Source organism: Coniosporium apollinis (genome assembly GCF_000281105.1).
Source record: "Coniosporium apollinis CBS 100218 chromosome Unknown supercont1.2, whole genome shotgun sequence".
Lineage (NCBI taxonomy): Eukaryota > Fungi > Ascomycota > Dothideomycetes > Coniosporium > Coniosporium apollinis.
This window is the reverse complement of record NW_006913264.1, coordinates 379,745-405,879: the sequence shown is the minus strand read 5'-3', so window position 1 is coordinate 405,879 and position 26,135 is coordinate 379,745. Positions and strand designations below refer to the sequence as shown.

Here is a 26,135-nt window from a genome sequence, read left to right as displayed (position 1 = left end):
AGAGCGCAGCAATAGGCCGACTGTCTAGAGAACAGCCCAGTCGGAATCACCGGGATGACGTGAGGTCATGAAAGCCGACACATCAGCCGAGGAATTAAGCCCGTTGTTCAGTAATCTTGCACCAGCTGAGGTATTGGTTGCCGCTGGAGTGGTGGTTGCAGTTGCAGGGGCGGTGGGAAACTCTCTCACCACAGGAGCGGCTTGGGCGATACCCGTGTCGCTGCTCTCGTTGCCAGTGGCATCTCCAGCGACCTCATTGCCGGTCCGCTTCTTGGCCTTGCGGCCCTTCGGGACGGTGTTCCAGCCCCAATCCTCTGATTCCTGAAGAAGGCGCATCTGTTCCTCCTCGGACATGCCGTCGTTGATCGAAGTAGTGTTGGTGCCGGTCCCGGCGCCATCGGAGCTAGTTGTCGAATGAGCGTCAAAAGTATCGAGTAAGGGAGCGGCACCGACTGCCGGTGCAGTTGTGGTGGTACCATTGGGGGCCTTGCTCTGGCTCGTTGCGGTCCAGGCGCTGCTTGCGGGAGCCACCGCTGGGGCCATGCCGTTCTTAGCCGGCTCGCCACGAGCCTCGCGTGCGGTGCGCCGTTGCTTCTCTTCGAGTGCGCGGCGCTCCTTCTCCTCCTGCTCTCGTGCTAACTTCCTCTCTTCAATCTTCCGGCGGTTCTGACGCTGCTTCTTCGTCTCCGCGGACTCGGCAGGCTTCTGCTGCTGCGGCTTCTTGGCCCGCATGGATTGCGTTGACTCGGTAAGCCGAAGGACCGATGGGCTGGCGGCAGGAGCCTCCAGCATGTCCGAGACGTCTCTACCGCTAGGTACAGCGTCGGCACTGGCGCCGAGAGACGGTGACAAGGCCGGGGACAGATCATCGTCTGCGTCAGCGCCAGTCGTCGATGAAGTGGTGGATTGACGAGTTTCAGCACTCGCCGCAGACTGACGCACGGTCTTACCGCGGTTGTTGGCGCGCTCTGGCGGCGCCAAAGATGTACCCTTCTTCAAGCCTGCCAACTGCCGAGCCCACTCCTTGTTGCCCTCTTCCTCCTCGCCGTCGGAAGCCGACGCTTGTGAGGCTACGACCGTCGGCTTGGTGGCAGCTTGCTGTTGAGCTGGCTTTTTGCCACCCTTGCGCTGTTTGGAGGTTTCGCTAGCGCTGCCCGTATCAACTGCCGTTGCCCTCACTGGGCGTGGAGCGTCACTTTCGGTCCGCTGAGGTGTAACGGCCTCAGGCTTGCGCTTTGGCTTCCCCCTCTCACGCCGTTGGTCTGGCCGTGAGGCTTCATTGCCAGCGACCGAAGCTGCTCGGGCCGGCCGTACTTTGCTCTTGTCTCGACCGTGTTGAGTGTAGTAATAGAGTGCTCCTCCACCGAAGGCCAGGAACAGGCCCCAAGACACGTAGAGCTCCATATTGAGTGCCGAAGGGGTCTTTCAAAAGACCACGGCTGCACCTGTTAGCTGGATGCGCTTTGAGGCGGTTGGGGCCGGATCGACACACCTAGGGACGTATGTAAAGGTGAGAGGTGCGGATGGTGGGTTGAATTGACAAGAGCCCACTCGGCCGAGTTCGCCAGATGACTCTACCGGCGATTGTCACAGTCGAGAGGCTTTCCGAAGGTGGGTTTTGTGATCCCCTTTCACGAGAGGTGTGGTTGAAGCAAGGGAGGCTGTGCTCTGGGAGCCAAGAGCCAAGATATTGGCACAGCGGAGGAAAGCCGGCTACACAGTGGCAATACCTGGCATGCAACCGGTGCTTGTGATTGAAGGTGCTGTAGAAGTCGACGAGAAGTCGTGGAGCGACGCTGTGGCCGGCTCAAGAGGACACCTCAGCAGAGCTACCCCGGCTGAGGCGATGCGATTCCGTGAGGCGAGATCAGGTGATATTAAACGATGAAGGAGGCAGGCTGCGCAAAGATCACACGAGCGGTAGACAATGACCCTCGCTTTGAAGAGAGAGGAATAGCGCTGTGGGGGAATTGGAGTGGGTTGAGGAGGAGGCCGATTATGAGGTCGCAGGTAGTCAGGGTACGGGAGCACGGAGGCGGCGAATCTAAGGTTCTCAGGGCTGCCAATCTGGGATTAGACGCGCCAGATGCTCCACGCCGTTCCTTGTCCCTTTGATCATCTGGGGGGGGGAGCTCCGCCGCGGGTTTCCGTGACAAATTGTAATGGCTACATCCTGTGTGGCTCGAGCGTCTCCGATGGTGTTTGAGTGTCTTATTGAACTGGGGCGGATGGCCTCTCTCCGTCAACCCGCAAAGTCTCAACGGCCTCCTAGCCCAACTCAATATGCGAACAAGTCTCCCGTCTGTCAGCTGGCCTGAAACCCGTCGGCGCCCGCGTGTCTCTCTGGTGATGCCCTGAAATGGCAGCTGCGAGTTTGGTGTGCTCGTTGGATAATTGGCTAATATATTTCCCACTCCCATGCATCGATCCCGAACAGCCGCTCAATTCGCTAGGATCATCCTGGGTCCCGCAGCAAGCGCCGACTCGTCTTGGAACAACCTTAAGCCGACTACTTTGCTATTTCAATCGTGTAGAACAGGCATGCTAGGAGAACGAGGCCAATAATAGTTATATTTGTAGATTACCTTACCAATCTTCACTCATGTCACAATCAGGTTTCTTTGGAACGGTGTTTTTGGCAGAAAGCCTCCCATTTTTTTGTGGGTGTTTTGTCATTTTATATCTCCCAAAAAGCAGTCTAGTTAACGCCAAACGCCTGGGCGATGCAAACCTCGAGATGTGGTATCATCGCTAAGCGCAGGAAATCAAAAGCAGTACCCAGAGACCCTTATCCTCCTATTCATCCCCTAAAGGCCACACTCCGCTTCCTCACGATAGCATTGTTCTCGCAAGTTGTACCGAGTGCAACATTCTGCCAGGTCACCTTGCCGTGGTCGCAGAGGCCGAACTGGAACAGTCCGTTGCAGAGAAGGCCTGTACCGGTGCATGGTGACTTGCCGCCGCTTGAAGGAGCCGCAGGCGCAGAGGCTGCTGGAGAAGTGGCTGCCGGCGGCACACCGGTGACGGTGACGAACGCGGTCATGGTGATGGTCGGCCGCTGCGCAAACTCGCCTGGAGCCTGCGAAGTGGCCGCGGGAGGCGCTGGAGCTGAAGAAGCTGGCGGCGCAACAGGTGCTGGTGCAGGTACTGGAGCCGAAGGCGGGCCACCAGCTGCAGTACCACAGTCGCCAGTCGGGTTGCCCTTTTCAACGGATGGAGCTGTCTGAGCGAATGCGCCCGGGTTGGGAAAGACGACGTCGATGGTCTCGGCGGACTTGCAAGTTGTAATCGCAAGGTTGGCGACGAACATGTCGGGAAGGGCCTCGAAGACGCTGTCATCGCTGCCGCCCTCAGTGATAGTAACCGGTGCACAGTTCATGTACATCTCCCGGTTGCCGATCTTGTTGAACCAGGTCCACGCGAATGCGTACTCACCGCTTGGGAAGCCCGCTGGTATCTCGAAGGTTTGATTCTGCCCACCAGAATTACCTGCCCCAGCGCCCGGACACCCGCCGATGTACGACTTGATGACCTTGAACTTGGAGTCCTTGGTGGGCTCCTTGTCTTTGCTGAGGGAGAGCTGGCAGGAACCGCCGCCGTGAGAGGCGCTGCCGGTGAAGGAGAGGATCTGTGAGGATCCGGCCGCCATGGTGTTCATCTTGGATACAGCGTAGACTCCTGAGCGCTGCTTGCAGGGAAAGTCTGAACCACTGGGATCAAGAGGACTGTTGTTGAGCGTGGCCATACCGTAAGGTTCTGGAGTGTTCATGATCATGTGTCCGCTGGCCGCGGTGGCGAGAAGGCCGAAGAGAGCGAGAGAGTACATCGTAGATGTCGTGGTGTTGATCTTGAAAGAGTGAAGTTGTCTCGGTGTATTCAGGGTTGTTCTCAGTGTATCCAGGGTTGTTCTCAGTGGAGAAGATGCTAGATGACTAGAGTGTCGTGGATGTAACGAGCTTAAATGAGCGTTGTTGGACTTACCAGCGATTTGGTGAAAACACAGTTGAGCTCTTTGAGCTGTGAGAGTTGTATGTGACCTGCGCTAGATGTAGATCTGTGCGGTGAAGAAGTGGAGGCAAAGGGGGGCTTCACTCGATATTTATTCTGTTGTTCTCGGCATTGTCCTCGTCACAGTGATCCCATTGTGCCTGGCTATGATTCCGCTGTGGTTTCTGAGCCCATGAGCATAATACCTTTGTCTTAGAGAGGGTGATTCCTCGCAACGCTCTTTGTCCCGTTTACACTTGAGCGACTAGCGCCGCCGAGGCGTCTTGGATGTGCTCAACAGTGCTCGCACTGTGCACTTTGGTGACTTAGAAACTGTGAAGGCGGCAGGCGATGTTGTCGCAGCTCATTGCTGGACTGAATGGAGATCCGCATATTAGCAGGGCCTGTGAAGCGGAGCCTAGACAGCTGAAAGCCGATTTAGCCATGTCACTGCTGGAGACATGGCAAGTAGGAAGTCCGAGGCACGTGACAGGGTCTGCGAGGCCGGCAGTGTGTCGAACACTTCCACGTGTGTGAGCGCTTCGGATGAGCTGCCCAAGTAGCCATTGTGGATTTTAGGCTACTAGGCTACTCCGAGATCTTGTCTGCACCACCGACGAGAAGCTTTGCGGTGTTTCGGTGAAATGCTGCAGTGGAACTCGTAGCGCGCTCAGTGTCCACACAGTACGCGGAGCGTACAATGAGGCCGTTTGTTGAAGACAGCAAAAAACAATTCTCCAGCTGCCGGTAAGGAAGTGAATAACCGAACATTGAGAGATCGAAAATCATTCTCTGAGATTGTTATCTGATAGAGAAGGCCAATAATGCAGTCAAGTAATGTAATATTCGGCCCAAAAAGAATATAACCTTGAATTAAGCAGCAGTGGTTAACGCATACTAATGAAATGGGAGATGGCGATCAGAGATGGATCAAAAGGCTGCAAGGATTGGCAAGGGTTTTGAGACGAGAGGGTTGGCCTAAATGTAGCGTGAGCAGATAGAAAGCGTAGCGATCCCACTGATGGAGATAGAGTGGACATAGTGTCAATCTTGGGGAGTGGCTGACAACCGCGTCGTGGCCAAAAAAAACTTTCCTACCAAAATCGCATCCTCACCGAATGGCAAAACCACTCTCTTGCTTTGAACAAAAACTCTACTGATCAGAGTAAAGTGATGTACTAAGCGCTTATCCTTACATGTAATCTATATTAAAGCATTCTTGCAGCTAATACCATATTACTTTGTGAAGTTCTGAACGATGTAAAGACGCGATCTTGGTGAAGAAGCGCTTCGGTAGGAACGGTTTTTCGCCACGACGTGACAACCTAACGCGTACTGATCTTGTGTTCTCGTTATCGAACAGGCGGACAAATTAATACTTTCATCTTTGGGAAGATTCACAGCAAGGCCGCGTGCGTCCGTGTGGGTGTGAGCGCTGATTAGAGGACGTGGGAGATGAGGATGAGGTTGAGAGATGTGGTGCCTAAGGCATACAGTATATATTACAGCTGACGTAAGTTACCGCGAGCTGTTAGGTTAGCTGTTAGCCAGATCGCCGCGAGCTGCCGAAATGCGAAGCCAGGAACGACAATTGACGAGCGCGACAGGTCATCGCATCACGCTGCAAAGATCCACCAAATTCTGTCCGCTCCGCAGCCTCGACGCGTCAAGTCGGTCGCGGAACCACCTAGAAGCCAGCATAGAGTCAGATTCCAGAGACCATCACTCCCCGTCGAGCATTCCGCAGGCACCCGTATCCATCTTGTAGACACAATACCGAACAGCACGCCTGGGGCTGGTGTTCGGCCGCACCATGTCTCCAGCGATTGCACCGAAGATGAATGCGCCGCAAGCATTTGTCTCCAGCTACGCGCCGCGCATCCGAGCCTATGGCAATTCCCTACTCACTCCCGTCATCCCCCAGACCACCCAGCTCCCACCTGCACGAACGACCAAGCGGGGGACGACAGCTATAAACTACGCGGAAGATGGGTTCGACGACGAAGATTTCGATGACAGCGAAGGACCACGGCGACCCACCGGACTTCGCAGTCTACGGAGGGACGAGGCCGGCGTGGATAAGGTGGGAGGACAAGCCACCCAGCTGGGCAAGGAGCTTACGGCGCCTGTGGAGATACAAGGTGTGTGGAGGGATTGGATGGGCAAGCCGAAGCGTTCGATCAACAGGACGGAGCGGCAAATGCAGGTCCAGTCCGCGCTTCCGCTGACCCTAATCCCCATACGGATTGACCTGGACATACAACCCTTTAGACCTGAAGCTGCTTTACCCCTCCCGAACAACTTCCGCGACTTCGGTATCGACGAGAGTTTGCCGGCCTACAAGCCTTCGGAACCGACACCAGCTTACAGACTGAAGGACACCTTTTTGTGGAATCTGCACGAGGCGTTAATGACACCGGACCAGTTCGCAAAAGTGTTCGTGGACGAGCTCGATTTCCCTGCGGAACGCAAGCTAGCATTTATCATGACGATCGCCGCTCAGATACGGGATCAGCTCCAGGAGCATGCTGGCGTGGCATTACACCCCCTTTTCCACGCCACTAGCACCACGTCCGCAGACGGAGCTGCGGTACAGACTGTCCAGCCCGCTCCATCTCGCGACGAGTCCTCAACGCCCGCTCCCATAGTTCCCCCTTTGCCCTTACCAAACGGCATTAGGGAACGGGATGGAACACAGACGCCTTCAGTCGTGCCAAACGGCATCACAGCAACCGCCAAACCCCTTCCCACCGAAGACATCCACAACCCCGACGACGCGTACCGCTGCATCATCAACCTGAACATCAACCTCATGAACCGGCTCTACAGCGACAAATTCGAATGGTCGCTTCTCCATCCCCCTGGCTTCGCTGAACTCTTCGCCAAGCAAACCTGCGCGGACCTTGGTCTCTCTGGCGAATGGGTCCCCGCGATGACCCATGCGCTCTACGAAGCCGTGCTGCGCCTCAAAAAGGAAGCCTGCGAGAACGGCGGCCTGGTCGGCTACGGCGACATCGACAACCAGGCCGCCGAGGGCGCGGAAGCGGGCTGGCGGTACGACAACGAGGATCTTGGCGCCGAATGGGAGCCCAAGGTGGAGCTGCTGTCGAAGGAGGAAATCGAGAAGAGGGAGGGCGATCGAGAGAGGCAGATCCGGCGGATGCGGCGCGAGACGGCACGGTTTTCTAGCACGGCGAATATGGCGGGCGGCGTGCCGCAGAGCGACTATTTTGCGAATCCGCAGGAGCTGGAGCAGCCGATGGGGCGCGGTGAGAGGAGTAAGAAGAAGAGGAGGTTCAGGAGTTTGAGTCCGGTGGGGAGGGATACGCCGAGTGCGGCTGCTGGGTATGGCGGAGAGGAGAACCAGCTCAAAGAATGGCACGTCACGTGATCTCCGCAGCGCCTGTAGAAGAGAATGCTGACTCGAAGTTCAGGGAACGGACAACCTGGCGATGCGCGCACTGCAAGGTCTGGGGCTCCGCCGTATGGGGTGTCCGGGACGGTCCGGGTGGCCCAAGGGTAAGCTATCTTGCCTTTGACCCTATTGCAGCTCATCAGAGGCTAATCGGCACGGTACATAGACCCTTTGCACCAACTGCGGCCTTCTCTACGAACGGGATAAAAAGCTGCCCCCATGGTCGACGGATCTATTCGAACACGAGCGGGCCTTCGGTGCCCGATAGCATTTCAAGAAGTCCTGTTATTCGAGTTCTGTTGAGGTGATGCCGCCTTACACTTAGGGTTTGCATGTGCGCAGATCTGCGGCATATTGGAGCATTATGGGAGCGTTGGAGTTCGGGGAGCTGGCTGGAGTATCCTCTCTGGCCGCAATCTTTGGCCATCTAGGCCACAACTTATTAAGCGCCTGCATATCTACAAGTAGCCGCTAGCATCTATGGGCGATGTTTGGAGCCTGTTTAGGTCAACAGTTCTCTGACAAAGACCGAGGGACATCAGTTGCAGTAGCGGAGCGAAAACGGCGCGCTAGGGCGCCTACTCTTCATGAACGCGTCTTCCTGTTCCCGCAATACTCGTGACTTGAAGTCGCACCTGTCGCCTTTATGTCTGTCAGTCTCCTCGAACGACACTCGTCAAGCAATGAATGTTTTCTGTGATATCATTGCGATATCCTACGAACCTTGCACAGGCCCGTCGCCTGGGGGCCTGCCCGGCATCTCAGGGCCAACTTTGGCATGTGAAAGCATCCCCGCGGCGTAATGCGTAATGGCACAGAGCTCCACTCCAAACCGTAACACTCGCTATCGACGCCATCACTCCAGACGTGGCCACTGAATCTTGTCCAGCTATGCGTGCTTCGAACACTCCAACGACTGGTCATGTTGAAGAAACACAGCGTCTTTGGCGTCCTGAAAGCGGCGACCGGCATCTTCGTTGAAGTAGCCTTCTTCTGGCAGCTCGTGAGTTGCTCACATAGCTTCTCCCTATCTGATGCGGATACTGATGCGCACGCCTAATGCAGCGGCTGTATAGCTGGTGGTCTCGCCCATCACCTCGCGATGCACTGCTCGAAACTCTAGCGGACGCCCGCCTCTTCGAGGAGTGGGAAGCCGCCGCCTTCCAGCTCGACGAGGTGCTGGGATATGACCTATGGTATATACTAGACTTCCTTCTCTGCTCCAGCCGGGTTGCTTATTCAAGCCGCGCGCAGGCGTCAGAATCCCACGAGCAAACACTACGACTACCGCCTTATCTACTCGCGCCTGCAGGCTATCATCGAAGCCCGCGAAGACGATGACATCCTCGGCCTTGTCAACCTGCTGCGCTCCGGCCTGGTACGGAATCTCGGGAACATCACCGCGCCGCGCCTCTTCAATCGCGCGTATGCGGGTACTAAGCTGCTGATCGAGGACTACATCACCCAAGTCGCGCTCGCCGTCGAGTACGTGACCACGTATCCGACTTCGCCGGCGCATGGGGATGCCGGCTTGACGAACCAGGCGAAGCTCGACGTACTCCATGATACGCGGCAGGCGTTTGGGCGGTCGGCGCTGGCGTTGCAGGGAGGTGCAATCTTTGGGCTGTGTCATTTAGGGGTGGTGAAGGCACTGCACCTTAGAGGGCTACTGCCTCGTATCATCGCTGGCACGGCGACTGGGGCGTTGATTGCAGCACTAGTTGGCGTGCACACCGAGGATGAATTGCTAGATTTCTTGGCGGGAGATGGCATCGATCTCACGGCTTTTGCGAAGCAGTCGAAGAAGAACGGGCGTGCCATGATGGCCAAGGGACACAATGACCAGAGCGGCTGGCTCGCGACGCTAAACAGGCGTGTCAAAAGATTCATCAAGGAAGGCTACTTCCTCGATGTGGAGGTGCTCGAGCAATGCGTGCGAGCCAACGTGGGCGATCTTACTTTCGAGGAAGCGTACGCCAAGACCAAGAGAGTCCTGAATATCACCGTCTCCAGCACTGGTGGCGGCGTGCCGGATCTGCTGAATTACCTCACCGCGCCGAACGTAGTAAGTCTTCCTCACCCTTCCACTGCTCCTCACAACTAACACCATCCCCTAGCTCATCTGGTCCGCGGCCGTCGCTTCCAATGCCCCCTCCACCTCCAGCCTCTACCACCCCGTAACGCTCCAATGCAAAGACGAGTCCGGGGCCATTGTGCCCTGGGCCTCAGCCCAAGAAGCGACCTTCCGCCCCTGGACCCACGCCTCGCATACTGAGCGCGAGTCCCCCCTCTCGCGCATCGCGGAGCTCTTCAACGTCAACCACTTCATCGTCTCCCAGGCGCGGCCGTACCTCGCACCGTTTTTGCGCAGCGACATGCATCACCCGCACCCGCGCACTGGTGGCCGTCTAAGTCTGAGTGTCCCGCTGCTGAGGCTTATGGTCATGGAGGTGCAGCATCGGCTGCATCAGCTGGACACGCTGGGCTGGCTGCCGCCGGGGATCAGACGATTCTTGCTGGACGAGAATATTCCGGCGGCGAGCTTGACGCTGGTGCCGGAGCTGACGGCTAGGGATTTTGTGCGCTTGCTTGAGAATCCGACGAGGGAGAGCATCGAGTATTGGATCCTAAGGGGTGAAAGGAGCGTTTGGCCAGCGGTGGGGGCGCTCAAGGTCAGGTGTGCGGTTGAGGTCGAGTTGGATAGGGGGTATCAGCTGGTCAGGAGGCGGAAGCCGTTCGATCCTGCGACGCCGGGGAAGGGGAGCAGGAGGGGGAGTGAGGCGGGGGTCAAGAAGAGGGCGAGGGCGGCGAGCTTTGGAGCGGCCGCGTAAACAGCTGCTGGAAACGCATCCAACTTGGTACAAGTGATGAGCAGCATATCTTTATATGGTACAAATCTGATTACGGAGTAAGGAGCGTATCTGACAGGGCTTATATCAATCGCTTCTTGGCATGGCATCACTGTATTCAGATAGTCCATCGAAATCACGCCCTCTATACCGTACCTTCATCTTCAATGGAGGTTCTATTCACCTGGCCTGAATCTTATAATCGATGTCGGGGATCGGAGCTTCAGGCGATGCCTCGGCACTTCCCCAGACCCCAGAATCTCACCCCCGAGCTCCCCGCAACCCCAAGCAATCATGAAGCTCCGTATACACCTGTCAGGAACACAACAAAGAGCAACTTGTATTTTAAAGGCCGTATATACTTGCAGCGATTCATCAACATACAAGCCACCTTAAAACCCGTCACGTAAACCTTAACTATGACCTCAGCACCGGCGAAGCGCTTACAGCAGCTGAGCGAACAGCTCTCCAAGCCGCGAGACGACCCGGGCAAATTTGAGAACATACCCAAGATTCCGAGGATAGCTGGCGATTCTGCCGGGCAGTAAGTGTGCACTGTTTGACAGGCATGGATGGGCTCTAACTCCCCGTTCCATAGGCGAGTAAAAGGCAGAGTAGTGATCATAACCGGTACGAACAAACCCACGTTGGTCCTTCACACTATAGCAATCGCTCATGAGGTCTTTCGCCAGGCTGCAACTCCCCCATAGGCATCGGCCGCGCCACCGCCCACCAATTCGCCCACAACGGCGCCAAAGCCGTGTATCTGTGCGACTTCAACAACGAATACCTCGAGGTGCACAAGCGTGAGCTAAACTCGCTGTACCCAGATGTCGACATCCACGTGCGGCAGTTCGACGCCGGCGACGAGCCCTCTGTGAAGAAGGTGGTCGAAGAAGCGTTGGAGAAATATGGCCGGCTGGACATCGTGTTCGCAAACGCCGGGATCAGCAGCATGAAAGTGTTCTACGAGGCAACTGGGGAGGAGTTCATGAAGATGATGAAGACGAATGTGCTGAGGTGCTGTCTCCTTACCCCCATCACCACCTTCAAAACACCGCGGAGAGATACTGACACGTCCCAAAGCGTCTTCCTAGCCACCAAATACGCCGCAAAAGCCATGCTCAAGACCTCCTCCGAAAAGCCCTACCCCTCAGGTTCCATAATCGCCACCGCCTCCGTCGCCGGCCTCCGCTCCAACGCGGGCCCAACCGACTACTCCGCCAGCAAAGCGGCAGTAATCTCCATCATGCAGACCGCATGCTACCAGCTCTCCGGCACCGGCATCCGCTGCAACGCCATCTGCCCCGGCGTCATCGAGACGGGCATGACGAGCCAGATGTACGAGATGGCGCGAGCCAGGGGCACGGAGAAGAAGATCGGGCAGCTGAATCCGCTGAGGAGGGGGGCTGTGGCGGATGAGGTGGCGAGGGTCGCGCTGTTCTTGGGGAGCGATGAGGCGAGCTATGTGAATGGGCAGGCGTGGGCGGTTTGTGGGGGGTTGAGCGCGGGGCATCCGTTTGTGCCGGGGAAGTTGGCGTAGGTGTGATGTACGCAGTGGGAATGGATATTTGACAGTACAGAATTTTCCAGAGCAGAGATTTCCCGGAGTCGAGATTTCGTGAGATATTGGTACACCCCCTTGCCGGTCAACCATCCACAGAAAACGTCACGCGTATCACTCCAAAACATACTCAAGCCTCCTTCCGCTCCTCCCTATACCGCCCAATCCACTCCGGCCGCCTGAACAGCACCCAAAACCGCCAGGGCAGATGCGGAATCATACTCCCCATCCCCATCAACAGCCCCTTCCTGCTCATCCCCGATGCCTCCCGCTTAACCAGCGCCTGATACAACAGCAGCGGAATGAATGCCAACTCCCCAGCAGCCAAGCCATAGTACACTGTCGTTCTGCTCTCGATGCCCCGCCGCGTGTTCGGGATGGCGAGCAGCATCGGCACCGTGAGGATGTAGCCCAGTGCGCCTAGCCATTGGGTCACCGTCGTGGCGGTCGCGGTGATCTCGGAGGGCTTGGATGCGAGGAGCTCGAGGAAGCGAGAGGGGAAGAAGAGCATGCCCGCGCAGCCGAGGAGGTTGATAGCGGCTTCTATCCCCAGCGCGTAGCGCATTATGGTGCCTGGGGCGGCGGGGTCGGGGATGATGGGCGTGGAAGAGAGGGTGGGTTGGATGTGCTTGGGGCTCTTGGTGGACATTGTATATGTGCTTATACAGAAAGACTATAGACGCTGTATAAAGATGCTGTTTAGCGCGGTTGTTATAGTTGATGTCGTTATCGAGTCTTAGATCATTGTGTTCACATGCCTCTCGATCTGCGGATGCACGTCATCGCTGTCAGGCTTCACGAGCAACACGTTGCCCTCTGAACTCCAGCAACGCGCCATGCGGCGCGAACCCAGGCTTCCTCGGCTTGGGAAATGCAAAGGCCATTCACTCCATGATGGACTCTGAGCTCCACCCCACACACATCCGAAATGTAAAGCACCCATCTAGCAAACCAAGTCCACGGCTAACCCTAGCAGCCCAGTTGAAACCCACCATGGCCTCGCCTCCTGGCCGCGAGCCAGTAACGGCATCAGCCATGGCCCGCGAAGCTAACAAATACATCCGCGAGATCCTCCACGCCCCCGAAGCGCCCCCGCCCATACCAGTCCGCTACTTCTACTCCTCACCCCTCGCTCTGGACGACCCTCTGTCTCCGGTACCGCCGCCTCTGACCGGCTCCACGGCACAGAAGCAGCATCGACCTCGACCCTTCTCTACGTATGACAATGAAGAGCTGGACAAGGCATGGCTGGAGCTACGGCGGAAGATGCTCAAGCTTGCTGAGGATAATGGCGGAGAAAAACGGCGGCCTGACGAGCCGGAGGCAAGCTCTAGTGTCCTCCGTACGGGTCTTGGTAAGGGCAGCGGCAGGGGGCAAGAGCCTATTTATGATCCACGGCGGAGGACTATACCGAGTCTCGCAAGGCAGCAGGGCGCTCTAAGCAATGAGCCTATTAGCGGTTCCTTTGGGTCGGCAAGCTCAGCGTCTCCGCCGAATTTCCTTCACAGGGAACCCAGAGATAGAGAGCTAAGCGCTGTTGCCGACACGACCCTTTCCGGCTCGATCCGTGCTCTCGATGTTGGCACTTTCGATCTTAGTACAGAGACCCCGGCGACAACGGGGACACCGTTTATACGAGCACCCTCCCGGAGAAACGTCGTCACATCTAGAAAGGAGAGATCCTCCCTATCTTCTCGTCCAGTGCCTTTCGAGTATGACAGCTACAACTGGGACGACGACCACTTTGCAGGACAGGCATCAGGCCACGAACGCGTACCAAGTAAGGAGCGCCCAACCCCAGAGCCCTCCGGCCCCTCAGCAAAAGTCCCCGTAGGAGTCTCCCGCCTCCACAATGTCGTTATGCCTCGGTTACAAATGGAGCCCATCTACTGGATTCCTGTCAACGACATCGCTACTGTCACGCGGGGCACGTGGTTCTACAAAGATACGATGCTGCCGGTGGAGGTCGATGTCGCGAATATGCTTGAGGCGGGCTATGTGGAACTGAGGCCGTGGACCCAGTCGTGGACCGATGAGCTTAATAGCGCGGTCGAGGTTGGGGCGCTCGGCGAGATGAAGGTGCTGCATAAGTTGTGGCCTGAGAAGTCGAAGAAGCCGGAGAGTAGGCCGGGAACGGCGCAGGGTTCGGAGAGGATGATGAGTACGGGGTGAGCTGAACTTCTAACTCCGTCCTGTTTTTCACGCACTGTTACCAGAGTCTACGGGTTTGCGGCCCTGAGCCCTTTTCTTGTTCCATTCTCCCACGTCTTCTGTGGCGTCCCAGATGCATAAAGTCATTACTCAACTATCGCAAGATTATATTGAGTGGCAGATAAGTCTAGCGTTATTTCTCAAGGAGCGTTAACGCTGCTGCTCTAGGCAAGAGTCGGATCGTCCGGACAGATTTCTAGTCTATCTCGCTTTCTCTACTACCAACAAAGTCTGCCGATACCTTCACTTCCGTCTCGATTGTGCACCCAGCGTGCGGTTCGAGTTATACTGACACCAATATCAGATCGGTAGAGATACCCGAAAGTCCTGAGAAGGAAAGGGAAGCAGTCGTCGAGATCGCTGGCGATCTCATCGACATTTCCACAGGTCCTGATGGACCCGATAATAAAGCTGCCGGTTCAGCTTCGTATGGCAGAGACGGGCAGAAGCGGTTGTACCTTGGCGCTGGGGTGATCTACGCGACCGAGACTGAGGCTTATGTCCTACGCCAGAACCTCCAGCCATCAGCTTACTACGGCCGAAGACCGCTAGCCAACTATATCCGCAAAGGGCGCAGCATAGGCATCTGTGTTGTACGCGGCTTTGACCAGGATGTCTGGGATAAGTTGCATCCTCCAAAGAAAGGCGTAACAGCAACAAAGGCTCGCGAAGGTGTATCGACTTCTCAAGCTGGAGCTCCTCCGATTCGGCGACAGAAGCTTGATTCAACTCTTGCGCAGTCCGACAGACCGATAGTGACTGATCTCGTGTTAGTCATCCATGGTATCGGACAGAAGCTTTCGGAGCGCATGGAGAGTTTCCACTTCACACATGCTATCAATGCTTTCCGGCGAGAGGTCAATGTTGAGCTTGGCACCGATAGCGTCAAAGCACATCTGAGACCGGAATTAGGCGGTATAATGGTTCTGCCGGTGAGTCCCTCGGCGTTGTAGGGGTTCCTCTCCCTACTCTCCACAGTTATCGAAACCACTCATGTCCTGCAAGTTATGACATCCGATGCTGACACAGAACAGGTCAATTGGCGGCTAAGGCTGTCCTTCGAAGACGGTGGCTATCGAGACACAGATGAGAATACTACCTCAAATCAATATACGCTCAAAGACATCACACCCGACACCCTACCCTCTGTCCGCGGTATCATCAGCGACGTGATGCTCGACATACCCTACTACCTCTCCCGTGAGCACAACCCCAAAATGGTCGCCGCCTGCATCAGCGAAGCCAACCGGATCTACAATCTCTGGTGCTCCAACAACTCCGGCTTCGCGGAACACGGCCGCGTGCATCTCATCGCTCACTCCCTCGGCAGCGTCATGGCCGTCGACATCCTCAGCAACCAACCAACTCATACCCCCACCCACCACCCCGACCCCTCGAGCCCCGCCCCCGCCATCCCATCCGACCACTTCCTCTTCGACACCAAGTCCCTCTTCGTCTGCGGCAGCCCCTCAGGCTTCTTCCTGCTCCTCAAGAAAGCAGCCCTGCTCCCCCGCCGCGGCCGCGCCAAGCCCGGCGGCGAAATCCTTGATGCAGATGTAGCAGGCGAGCAGGGCACCTACGGCTGCCTCGCCCTCGACAACATCTACAACATCGTCAACCCCTACGACCCGGTCGCGTACCGGCTCAACGCCACCGTCGATGCCACCTACGCCGCGGCGCTGAAACCAGCCTTTGTGCCGAGCGCCAGCACCTCGTGGCTTCCCGCTCTAGGCAACCCGTTCCGGGGCTCGCTGAGCAGCGCGGAGGCGGCAGTGGGCAGGAAGCCAGCCGTGCCGCGCATGCCGAGTAACGTCGAGCTGGAGACGCACGATTTCAGCAGGGAGGAGCTCGCGGAGCGGAAGGCGTTTTTGCTGAACGACAACGGGCAGATTGACTGGTTTCTGAAGTATGGAGGCGGCGCGCTCGAGATCCAGTATCTCACGATGCTGGGCGCGCATAGCAGTTACTGGATCTCGAGGGATTTTGTTAGATTTGTTGTTGTCGAGGTCGGCAGGGGGTTGGGGAGGGAGGGAACGGTGCCGGGGATGCGGGCTGTGAAGAGGAAGGTGCTGGTTGGGTGATCGGGGGGTCTGGGGGCTGGTTGTCCTGGCTCAGGCGGAGACGAGTCTGGGAGGCTTCAGAAGCATTGGTTCGCGTGGGAGGCGGTTTGTTTGAGCGTAGAAGCTGGCGCTACATAGACTGATACCCAAGCATTTTCGCACTGTTATGCATAATTTACGGGAGAGATCTTAGGTAGATAACTGTTATCAACTCTCCTCCCCTCACGTCTGCTCCTTCTGCTCCTTAGACGGTAAAGCCGGCTGCGAACAGTGAGATCGACTAGACATATAACTGAGTGGAGTTGTATTCTTGCCAGTCGCGATGACGGCTAATACTACAACCTTTTTAGTATAGTGCGTATAATATAATAGTGGATTGCTGCCTTATAATAGGTAGGAAGGTAAAAATTTATAATTAGAGCGAGTATAAAACTCCTAGAGTGGTATTATGTAACCCTAGAATATCTAGTAACTAAACGCTAAAGAACTATTAACTAACTCTTAGAATAACCTAAGCTCTAGATTCTAAGTCCATACATAGTTAGACTATAATAACCCTAAAATTATTACAAGAATCTCTTCAAAGTATATATTATTAGGATTTTAATAATACTGGATTCCTAAATGCAGGCAGCCTAGATAATAGTGATCGTCCGCTTCTCGCAGGCATTAAAGAGGGTCGAGTCACTATGGATCGGGCCATAGGGGTTCACCTTTATCCAGAATATACCTATGCGCCGGTACTCAGCCTCTATATTAGGCGACTTCGCTGGTGTAACGATAAGACCGACTTGCTGAACATCCCGACCTTCGGGGGAAAAATTTGCCAATAAAAGAGCCCATACATCATGCTCTATCTGTGGCTGATAGTACCCTGCATTGCAGTCTGGCGTTTCGCATTTAGACCGATCAGTGCATGTGTGTTCGCCAGGACAGTCAAGCATGCCGCTCGCGACTGATCTGTCGCCTTTGAAAAGAAGCTGCTGGTCACCGAGCCGCATCCGGCTGTTTGCGGGAGCTGTATCATACTTGACGGAGTCAATCTGTGCCAAGCTACCCGTCACTTTCAAATAGCCTCCGGTAATGCGGCCAAAAGGGTGGGAATCATTGCTTTGCACCACGACATCAATGACGCTGCATTGGCTTTCCAGTCGCTTGTAGGCGAACACAAAAGGATACTGAATGCGTCCGTCATACGCGCTCCAGCACCAACTTGGGGCACGATAATCCAATGATCTCCATAAGTTGCAACAAGCTTGGGGTCGACACCATAGTAGCCCGCCCACAAGTTTGCGCTTCCAGAGCCCGGCCAGGTACGTGTCTTGAAGCGTAGACAGTTGTAGAGCATGTGCCATCGTGGCTGCAAGCCCTGCAATAGCAGGCAATTTGTCGCTTTTATATGTTAAGGTGCGTTGAGTGTATATCTCCACGAGCTTGCACCAAATTTTGTACAGAGATTCTGAGCCGCGCATGTCGAGTTCTTGTTTGGGACACCACTTGAACATGGTCGCCCTTTCGAAGGTCTCCGCCGTGTTTTCCGAGTGCTGAAGTTCCTGACACTCATAGTGAAGCATTGTCTCACAAACAAACAAGACCCTTCTGGATAGATACCGCTCTTGGAAAGTCCATCCACGCTGATCGTATCTGGAATCTGTAACGTCCATGCTGAAATAGTGCAGGGGGGTGTAGCTGTTACGGCGAACGAGGCCATATGAGCCCTTCAGAGAGTGCCCTTCGGAAATGGCAAAGGGAACCTTGCAGACGGGCAAATTACGGTCCCGACGAACAAAGCCATCAGAGGTAGAGATATCCGGCGTAAACGCTACCGTGAGATAAGCTTGAGCATACACCTCACCCATTCTGCCTATTTCTATACCCAGATCCTCACAATCGTCTTGTAATATGCACACCGAATCGATCCATACAAATCGCAGACCCAGCCCGCGTGCAAGGGTGAACAGATGCTGAAAGCTCTTTGGTAAAGTTTGGAGGGATATACCATGCCGCCGAAGGTGTACATTCTCCTTTGTGGTCCTGAAAGACGGGAGTGAGGATCCAAGGCAGCCCCAGCAGTAACTGAAGGCTAGATATCGGACGGACAAGTCGCTTGAGAGGGCCACATCTGGGTCAAGATCCTTGCTACAGCTTGTCGGCCACGGGTCCTGATTGGTGATGATCAGACGAGGCGTACTGGGAAATGGCCCGTCTCCTATGTAGATGAGTCGAGTTGGTATGAACGGCGCCGTGGGGGCTTTGCAGGACGCATGATCCCGTGTACAGTTCCTGAGCCATTCAGTGCACATACGCATGGTATGTGAATCGAATATATTCGGTTCTACAGGTCGACGCTGAATTCCTAAGAAGCGAGCCACTGGTGTACCTAGGCCCCATCAGCTTAATGTTCGTCTTGTTCGGGAGGGAACATAGCAGTCTTACTTACCAAAGTCGGTCATAATGTCGAAGGGCAGTAGCATCTCCCGGGAGAAGCGGCCACTGCTAGTACTAATGCGCAGGTTTGGCCAGAGTTGAGAAAGACCTCCCGTAAAGCGCCTCGTCCAATAGTAGCGAAGTCCTTTGATATCGATGGTAATCTCCTCTTCCTGAGTAGCTCCAAACATCTCGTCGACCTCGCGTAGTACAGATTGGCTGATCTCCACGCCAATTTCCTCTTTGAGGAAGCCACAAAATCGGCACCCTTTAGCAGCAGACGATGCGAGCCGCGGGAACTCTGGGTAAGTATCTTGGAGCTCAAAACCCAGGTGGAGGTCTTGATCAGATGGCGCCTCGAGCACGACCTCCCCATCACGGACCTTCGTACTAAGGCTCGCCTTCCCGATGTCGATAACGATGACTTTACACCTATCACAGAGCCCAGAAGGTCCTACTATGTCGTGACTCGGCTTGCCATTGCTCGAAGGTACGGAATCATCGGTACGCTTAGTGACACTGGAAGCGGGGGTTTCTTTGCTGCGAGCCTCTCGTTTGCGTTTGTTCGAGGCTGTAGAGACCCTCTTGCGTTCCTCGGTCTTACTTGCTGACTCCGGAGTCATTTTGTATACTTCGGGTTGCTTTGCTTCACGTAGGTCAAACTGATAGACAAATGGTTCGGTCTTGGTCTGTCTTGTAGATTGTCAGAGGCTACCAAAGCGGCAGAAAGGGCAGACCTGAGCGTTGAAGAGAAGGCTGAGACAAGGCTTCCTATCTTATAGTAAAAGAGCAATCAGCCCTACGCCGGGCGCATGCCCTGCTTGGCGAAAATCAACTTCCACCCACATTTTTGGGAAAAACGCCTGCAAAACCCTCGCAGTACGATGATAAACTCTACGTAGAAGATATTGTAAATCCGCTTTATGCTTTTCTAAGCCTGCGCCTACGCTTTTAATGCATCAACTTTGCGGCGCGATTAAAGCCTATTTGCGGGCCCTGATAGACTTTAAAAATCGTGGTATGGCTTTGCTATGGCTGGCGATTAACACTTTGCGACCGTGGAGGTTTCGTTCTTGTGGTGTCCGAAAAACCCATCCTCTCTTTTTGCCCTTGCCAAGCTCCACGGAGCATTCATCGCTCCATATAATTGTGCGCTGTTATTCCGCAGTCCAATCCACTTGCGCTCTTGCCTATTTAAGCCTTATAGCTGCAGCTTTCTTTATATAAGCTAGCCGCTTTTTGCAACGCTATCTTGTAATATAATAGCATTTAAGAAGCTAGTATATGGTCCTAAAGACGTTCGATCGCAGTTTTTTCCCTATATGAAGCTCAAGGTGGTCCACCCTGGTTGCATGCCAGGTGTGTTTCACCCTAGGGAATTGAGTTCTGGTCATCCTCGCGAAGTGAGGCTGACCGGTTTTAGAGTCACTTTTGACATGACCATCGTTCCAATCTCTGGCAGGAAAGGGTGGTAGTAGCGTTATGAAGATTGGGCCGAAACACTTGTCATCCACCATATAAAGCTTCGGATCTACGGTGACATATTTTACGAATTTTCCATTAACAAGAAAACGGAAATGGCTTTCGTCGTCCCCTTCGTCGACGCTGGCTTGGAGTAGCTAGACTTTTGGACAGGTGGCCGCCATGGGATCGGGAGAATGAAGCGCGGATAGTTTATGATTATGTTAGTTACAGGCAAAAGCAGAGCAGTAATACTTAGCCTGAGGATGACACACGGCCGATTGCTGACACAGAAGAACGAGCGGTTACAGAAACAGCTGGGTGAAGTGTTCTCGTTGGATTTGTTTAGTTTGTTGCGGAGCTGCCTCACATCCCGCTGCCTGCTTCCGTCCACATGCGCTCCAAGCACATGGTAAAGCCTGGGAGGGACGAGATGCGTAGATGACTTGAGTGATGGCCACGATTAAATCGAGAGGGAACAAGAGAGAAGGGGGAAATTTGAGCACTCGTCAATCCTTCAACTGGGACTCTGCTCGAACAAGGCGTTCTTACTTCTTCTGTTCACGGGTCTCCATATTCAAACCGCGCCACCTCAATGTATCTAGCCATCCTTTACAAATGGTTGCGAGCCCCCATCCATTTCGCTCCGATAAGACGACTTTTTGGTTGCCAACCGAGCAGTAGTTGATGCATTGCGATTCCGTAACACTATATTGCACAACAGCCTTGTTAATCTCATTGTTGTGCTGGTGCAAGGCGATGAGCCCTGTCAATGATATCCCCGCACTCCCTGATGTGATCTAGGAGCGTCCCCCTCGTGAATTTTCTTCTCCAATGCATAGGCCGACATCTGTATTGCCGTTCGCAACCGACGCAATGAAAGCCCCATTCTGGAGATTTCGTACGTAGGTCCAACCAAGGCGTGCGAACAACTGCCATGAAGCGTCTTGGGTTCGACATCTGCCCGTCAAAAGAATCTTCAGAGCGAGGTCGGCGTGGAGTTGAGTCTGGCGCGCTTGCTGCCTTACATGCCACCCTCTTCCGATACTCTTCCAGTTTCTTAGATGCCATGGCAGAGACGTACTGCTCCATGGCGCTGACTGACCCATGCAGTGTGATTCCAGCTCGTCGAGCCGAGTCAGGATCGACGAGCGTAAGGCGTGTCCGAACGGATTTCCAACCCGGTGAATAGCATCCAGGTATGCTCTTCAAATAAGGTGAAGACGCCAGAAGGCTACGATCCAGCCCAAATTTTCGAACAGCGTCAGACCGTAGTAGTGGAAGGTAGTTTGGCTTTTCCGAAAGACAGATAAAGCAAACACGCCTACAAGTGGCGATGTAAAGGAATCCGCCAAAATCCCCACATTGCTCACACTCGGCGGTGCATAGTTTCTCATAGAGGTCATGGCACGTAATCCAACGGCCAGTTTCGATAGTGAGGATGCCGCGGAGTGAGTCAGGAGCGTTGGCCACGATAGCCTTGTATTCTGGAATAGAGTCCACCACCTCCACGGCTCTTTGATTGACGCGTCGGAAGTCGGTCAGAGATCGTAAGTCAGTTTGAACGAGTATCGCGCTCAGCAGTTCCAGAGGAAGACTATCCAAGGCCCCAAGACTGAATTTCGGAGTGATGTGGTGCCGACCATTGTCCAATGGGCAGCCCTCGGCGAGATCGTTGTCGTCAAGCGTTTGGTCTTCGATGTTCGGGCGGTGGTAGGTGAGCTCTTCAAGACGCGCTGCGCTCAGCGAGTGTTGATCCATTGGTTTCGCAGACGTACGAACAAGGTGCTCTCTTCCTGGGGTTGCGGAGGGCCAGATCGAGGGTAAGCTTGAGTTCGTGGAGAAAACTACGAATGATGCCCGTTATTGTGGTTGAGGGGCTTCTGTTCCTGCACGCGTAACAATGCGTGTTGGAACGGCGACGTACCTCCGTACACTCCAAGGGCCACCTGGATTGAAGGTGGCCGAACCGAACAATATGTAGCCGCTCCCCGCCATCACCATAGAATTTTACCAGCAAAAGTGGGGGATCAATTAACGACCTGGGGAGATTTCAAAGCCCAGTTCAAAGTTGCAAGCCCCGTAGCTCAATGTCCAAGAAGATGCAATCTAAACGTACTTCGTTCTCCACGCGCTATGCTTGCAAGATGCGCTGCGCTATGCTCCTAGCCAGAAATCAGAAACCCCCACGCACTCTATGCTACCCAGTTCCTATCCACACCTTGCCCCGCACTCATCCATCATCCATCCTAAGTACACCACAACACTTTCTACAGCGGTCTATACACACCTCACCACAAGACGCTTGGCGCCCCCGTCCCCCCCCAATGCCCCCATCCCACAAACTCCTCAACTCATCCCCCTCAACCTCTCCTGCTCCTCCGGACTCAGTGCCGCAAACACCTCCCTAAACGCCGCATCCCCCGCAATCCCCCTAAAAAACTCCATCAGGAACGCCTGCGTCTCATCGTCGCGCTGCCTCCCCGATCCGCCGTCCTCACCCGCATACGCCATGAGCTCTGCCTTGGTCGCCGGAAGCCCGAGATCCAGCTCATCCGGGTCGTCCTCCCAGTCGCCGTCTTCGCTGTTGTTGTTGTTGTTGTTTTCTGCGTCGTCGGCGAGCTCGCCTGCCGCTGCAGCGGCGGAGGAAAGCGTCCGCGGGTTGCCGGATGCGGAGAGCAGTTCTTCGACGAGGACTTTAAGGATTTTGAGGGGGGCGGGGATGATGGTGTAGCGGTCTGGGTCTTGTAGGTTGGGGTTAACGTGTTGCCTTGTTGTGGAGCTTTGGCGGCTGCGTTGGCGAGTGCGCCAGATGGTGAAGATGGACGGAGAGGGAAGAGACGGGGGAAATAGAGAAGGAGGCGTACTTTGGCGCGCGCGTGAGCGCGTCATGATGCGGTCGGATTGTGGGACGATGAGGTCGCCTTTGACCATTATAGACGAGAGGCGTGGGTCTTGAAGGACGTAGAGTTTCGAGAGGGCGATGACGCTGTTTGACCGACTTAGTAAACATACCCAAAAGCATTCAGGACAGCGCCAAACTCACTTCTGCCGTATCTCATCATACCCAGCGAAATTGACCGAGTTCTCTAACCACTTACTCATGACGATCTGCAAGCCGCTCTCGCTCCCCACCTGCACCTGTGCGAGGAAATCCAGCACCTCCTTCGGACTCACCAGCGACAGCCGTGCGAAGACCAGGATCAGCGACTGGATGAACTGCGCTGTCTCCGCGCTGCCGACCCTAACCGCCACCGCGCGGAGCAGCTGCATCAGGTACGGCCCCAGACGCTCGCTGCCGGCTTTCTCCACCAGCTCGGCGGCCAGCCCACCCACTTCAGCCGCTGCGTTGTCGTCGACTGCGGGCGACAGGAGGCGGTCGATGATGACGAGCACGACTTCTAGCCCGCCTTTGCCGCTCGCGTCATGCCAGGCGAAGAACTGCGGCGCGTCGTGCTGGAGCATGTTCTTCACCGCGCAAGTAGCGGATCGGAGGAGCTCCTCGTCTGTGGAGTTAAGCAGCAAGCGCTGGAGCTTCGGCATCACGGAAGCAATAAATCCATCCGGAAGGGGCGAGTGGCCGTTCTCAGCGAGCAGGGAGAGGAGATCGGCGGCGAGGTTCGTCAGAGCGGTTTCTTCGGTCAGAGTGCCGACGTCGAAGGCGCCGGAGAGCGAGGGCAGCACTTTCGCGCAGAGCTGGATGTAGGCGTCGTTGCCGAGGGCGGCGACTGTCTTCACGACTTCTTCGAAGGTCTCGTTGACGAGCATCGTTAGTTGGAAGTTGTTGGCGCCGTGTCTTGCGATGCTGAAGAGGAGGTCGAGACCGCCGCCTGTGAGGCAGACTCGGGTGTCGAGCAGGATCGCATCTCGCAGGGTCTCGACGAGCGTTACCATCAGGTCGTCGCTCTCGGTGAGCTCGCTCAGGTCCTGTGTTTGGAGGTAATTTGACAGCGCTGCCATGATTGATGACTGTAGCGGAAGAGTGATGGCTGGTGGGAGGGACTGCAGATAATGTTGCAGTGCTCTTATGCAGGAGACCTTTACGACTTCAGACTCATCATTAGTAATCGCTTGTAGTGAGGCTTCCATGAACGACGCCGCGACCGGGTGTAGCACTTCTCCAGACGTCCTGGTAAGGCTGCCTGCGACAAGATAACCACGAGCACGTAAGAACTCTTCGCTCTGGTGCATGGCGTACCGGATGAAGTCAATGAACCCGTTGGCAGCCTCGAGGCTTGTATGCTTGTCCGTGTCCTGATAATCGCCCAACAACTGATTCAGTACGTAGAGAGCCGCTTCTTTCGCCTTCCACCCTTGATCCGTAGAGTATAGTGATCGAGTGTAGGATAGCAGCCCATCGACTGTGGCCGCACTCAGCCATTCGCCGAGCTTGATCACGAGGTCACCGCACGCGGTCCTAGGCGTGTAGTTGGCCGTCACACTTGTCTCCTCGGAGAGGAACACGTTCACGTCGAAGTTCCACAGCCCCTCCTCTTCCGTAGTGATCTGAGCGTAGGCCACAGCAAGCTTCATGACTTCTGTAACCCATGTCGATTCGCTCCCGCTCTGCTTGGCCAGCTGCTGTTCAAGCTCTTTCTTGACCGGCGGTGCTCGAAGACATGCTTGCATAAAGTCTAACTCCTCAAGCACAAGGAAATCTAGGGTGTAGGGTAGTCCGTCCGCGTCTTCAAGCCGGCTCTGGCGCTCGCTCTCTATATACAACTGGTGATATGCGGGCTGCAAAGCGGACAGCTCCTCCCATGTTGCGGAGAACAGGAGCGGACTTTGCGGCGAGAGCATGGAAGGAAATACCCCTCGTATCCTCATGAGGACCTTTACGACCTGGAGCTTCAGCGCCACAAGGCCCCGATGTCTCTCGACAGCGCCTTGATCGGCGTTCTCCTCCTCTTCTGTCGGTGGGGGAGGGAGCCGTGATTTCATCACATCCACGAAGAAGGGCGTCCAATGGCTTAATGCTTCATCCGCGAAGGCCTTCACCGCCGCCTTGTGGTCTTCCATAACCATCTCCAGTATGTCAAAGCAGCTGCGGAAGACGGACACGGCCAGTGCCCTCAGCGTCGGCTTCCTCCCATCATTGACCGCCACGTCGTAGATGACCTTGACCAGATCCCTCGCATTGCTGAAGAATTGTTCGTCATTGAAGCAGTCATCCACCAATTCTCCGAGCACCTTGAGCGCGCCGTGTAGCTGCGCGTCCGAACCGGTGCGGATGACATGCAGAAGGCTTGGTAGGAGGTCCGGCCACTCCTCTGGGAAGTCCGCCTGGGCAATTTTGGAAACCACATAGCTAGCCGCGCTCTTGACCTTTCTCTCCTGCCCATCGCTTGTAGCTATCTCCAGCAGCCCTCTCCGCAGCTGTGTCTTCGTGTCGTCCGTCACCAGTATCTGCCCCTTGAATTCGTCAAATGTGGGAGACCAGGCGGACAGCACCAGCGTCTTAAGGGATAGGAGCGCGGCTTGTCGCGTGTTGACGGGTACGGACTCATGGCTAGCGATTGCTAGCAGGCCCGGTGCAAAGGCCAGATTCGAATACAGTTGTTGCAGTTGGAACTCGGCATGTTTGCGGACGGGATCGTGAGAGGACTGGGTTTCCTCTAGTAAACGCACTAGCTGCTCCTCCATGGCGGGTTCTCAAGGTAGCATGTGAGCACGCGTTCTGAGACCACACAGCGTGTCAGTGATATGTCGAACAGAATGAAAAAGCAAGCGTGAAGGCTATATAGACAGGCGGAAGGACGCTGAAAGAAAACAACAGGTGGGTTGACGTGTCGAGGGGTATGTGATTTTAATCTTGGCGGTGCTGGCTCATGACGGAAGTTGTAGACATATTCCCACGTATATTAAGATGCCGGTTTCACGCCAAAGCGCACTACCTTGGGATCGGAACATGAGAATCGGCTGCCTGTTCAATTCTTAATTAATCCCAAGGCCTCAGTCAGATGCTGTGATAACAGCAAGGTAGAATTGGATATTTCCAAGGTAGCAGTATCTTTTGGTCGCTTATCGATAGTGGGAATGCTAAGTCCGAAAACGCCGAATCGCTTCATCACAGGTCAACCACTGTTCCCACACCACCCACACGCAGAGTTATTCCGATCCGGTCCCGTCCTACAAATCCATCGCCCTGTCCTCGAGACATG

At 55.2% G+C, this 26,135-nt stretch overlaps 9 protein-coding genes across 9 annotated transcripts; 4 read left to right on the top strand and 5 right to left on the bottom strand.

Annotated features, from left to right (window-relative positions):
- Window positions 1-107: 107 nt before the first annotated feature.
- W97_00513 (uncharacterized protein) lies at window positions 108-1,404 on the bottom strand (the record flags this gene model as incomplete). Its single annotated transcript, XM_007778427.1, has 2 exons — window positions 108-143; window positions 190-1,404. 2 exons carry the CDS (start codon window positions 1,402-1,404, stop codon window positions 108-110), a joined length of 1,251 nt encoding a protein of 416 aa, XP_007776617.1.
- Window positions 1,405-2,800: 1,396 nt separating this feature from the next.
- Window positions 2,801-3,826, bottom strand: W97_00512 (uncharacterized protein; the record flags this gene model as incomplete). Its single annotated transcript, XM_007778426.1, has 1 exon — window positions 2,801-3,826. One exon carries the CDS (start codon window positions 3,824-3,826, stop codon window positions 2,801-2,803), a length of 1,026 nt encoding a protein of 341 aa, XP_007776616.1.
- Window positions 3,827-5,800: 1,974 nt separating this feature from the next.
- Window positions 5,801-7,378, top strand: W97_00511 (uncharacterized protein; the record flags this gene model as incomplete). Its single annotated transcript, XM_007778425.1, has 1 exon — window positions 5,801-7,378. The coding sequence occupies one exon, from the start codon at window positions 5,801-5,803 to the stop codon at window positions 7,376-7,378; it is 1,578 nt and encodes a 525-aa protein (XP_007776615.1).
- A 946-nt stretch (window positions 7,379-8,324) lies between these two features.
- W97_00510 (uncharacterized protein) lies at window positions 8,325-10,233 on the top strand (the record flags this gene model as incomplete). Its single annotated transcript, XM_007778424.1, has 5 exons — window positions 8,325-8,405; window positions 8,468-8,598; window positions 8,657-9,216; window positions 9,301-9,467; window positions 9,520-10,233. 5 exons carry the CDS (start codon window positions 8,325-8,327, stop codon window positions 10,231-10,233), a joined length of 1,653 nt encoding a protein of 550 aa, XP_007776614.1.
- A 437-nt stretch (window positions 10,234-10,670) lies between these two features.
- W97_00509 (3-oxoacyl-[acyl-carrier protein] reductase) lies at window positions 10,671-11,794 on the top strand (the record flags this gene model as incomplete). Its single annotated transcript, XM_007778423.1, has 4 exons — window positions 10,671-10,795; window positions 10,850-10,881; window positions 10,944-11,271; window positions 11,338-11,794. 4 exons carry the CDS (start codon window positions 10,671-10,673, stop codon window positions 11,792-11,794), a joined length of 942 nt encoding a protein of 313 aa, XP_007776613.1.
- A 151-nt stretch (window positions 11,795-11,945) lies between these two features.
- W97_00508 (uncharacterized protein) lies at window positions 11,946-12,464 on the bottom strand (the record flags this gene model as incomplete). Its single annotated transcript, XM_007778422.1, has 1 exon — window positions 11,946-12,464. One exon carries the CDS (start codon window positions 12,462-12,464, stop codon window positions 11,946-11,948), a length of 519 nt encoding a protein of 172 aa, XP_007776612.1.
- Window positions 12,465-12,808: 344 nt separating this feature from the next.
- W97_00507 (uncharacterized protein) lies at window positions 12,809-16,107 on the top strand (the record flags this gene model as incomplete). The annotated part of the gene is made up of 3 exons (XM_007778421.1): window positions 12,809-13,983; window positions 14,331-14,958; window positions 15,061-16,107. 3 exons carry the CDS (start codon window positions 12,809-12,811, stop codon window positions 16,105-16,107), a joined length of 2,850 nt encoding a protein of 949 aa, XP_007776611.1.
- A 2,411-nt stretch (window positions 16,108-18,518) lies between these two features.
- Window positions 18,519-19,136, bottom strand: W97_00506 (uncharacterized protein; the record flags this gene model as incomplete). Its single annotated transcript, XM_007778420.1, has 1 exon — window positions 18,519-19,136. The coding sequence occupies one exon, from the start codon at window positions 19,134-19,136 to the stop codon at window positions 18,519-18,521; it is 618 nt and encodes a 205-aa protein (XP_007776610.1).
- A 3,187-nt stretch (window positions 19,137-22,323) lies between these two features.
- Window positions 22,324-25,617, bottom strand: W97_00505 (uncharacterized protein; the record flags this gene model as incomplete). The annotated part of the gene is made up of 3 exons (XM_007778419.1): window positions 22,324-22,718; window positions 22,842-22,963; window positions 23,021-25,617. 3 exons carry the CDS (start codon window positions 25,615-25,617, stop codon window positions 22,324-22,326), a joined length of 3,114 nt encoding a protein of 1,037 aa, XP_007776609.1.
- Window positions 25,618-26,135: the final 518 nt, after the last annotated feature.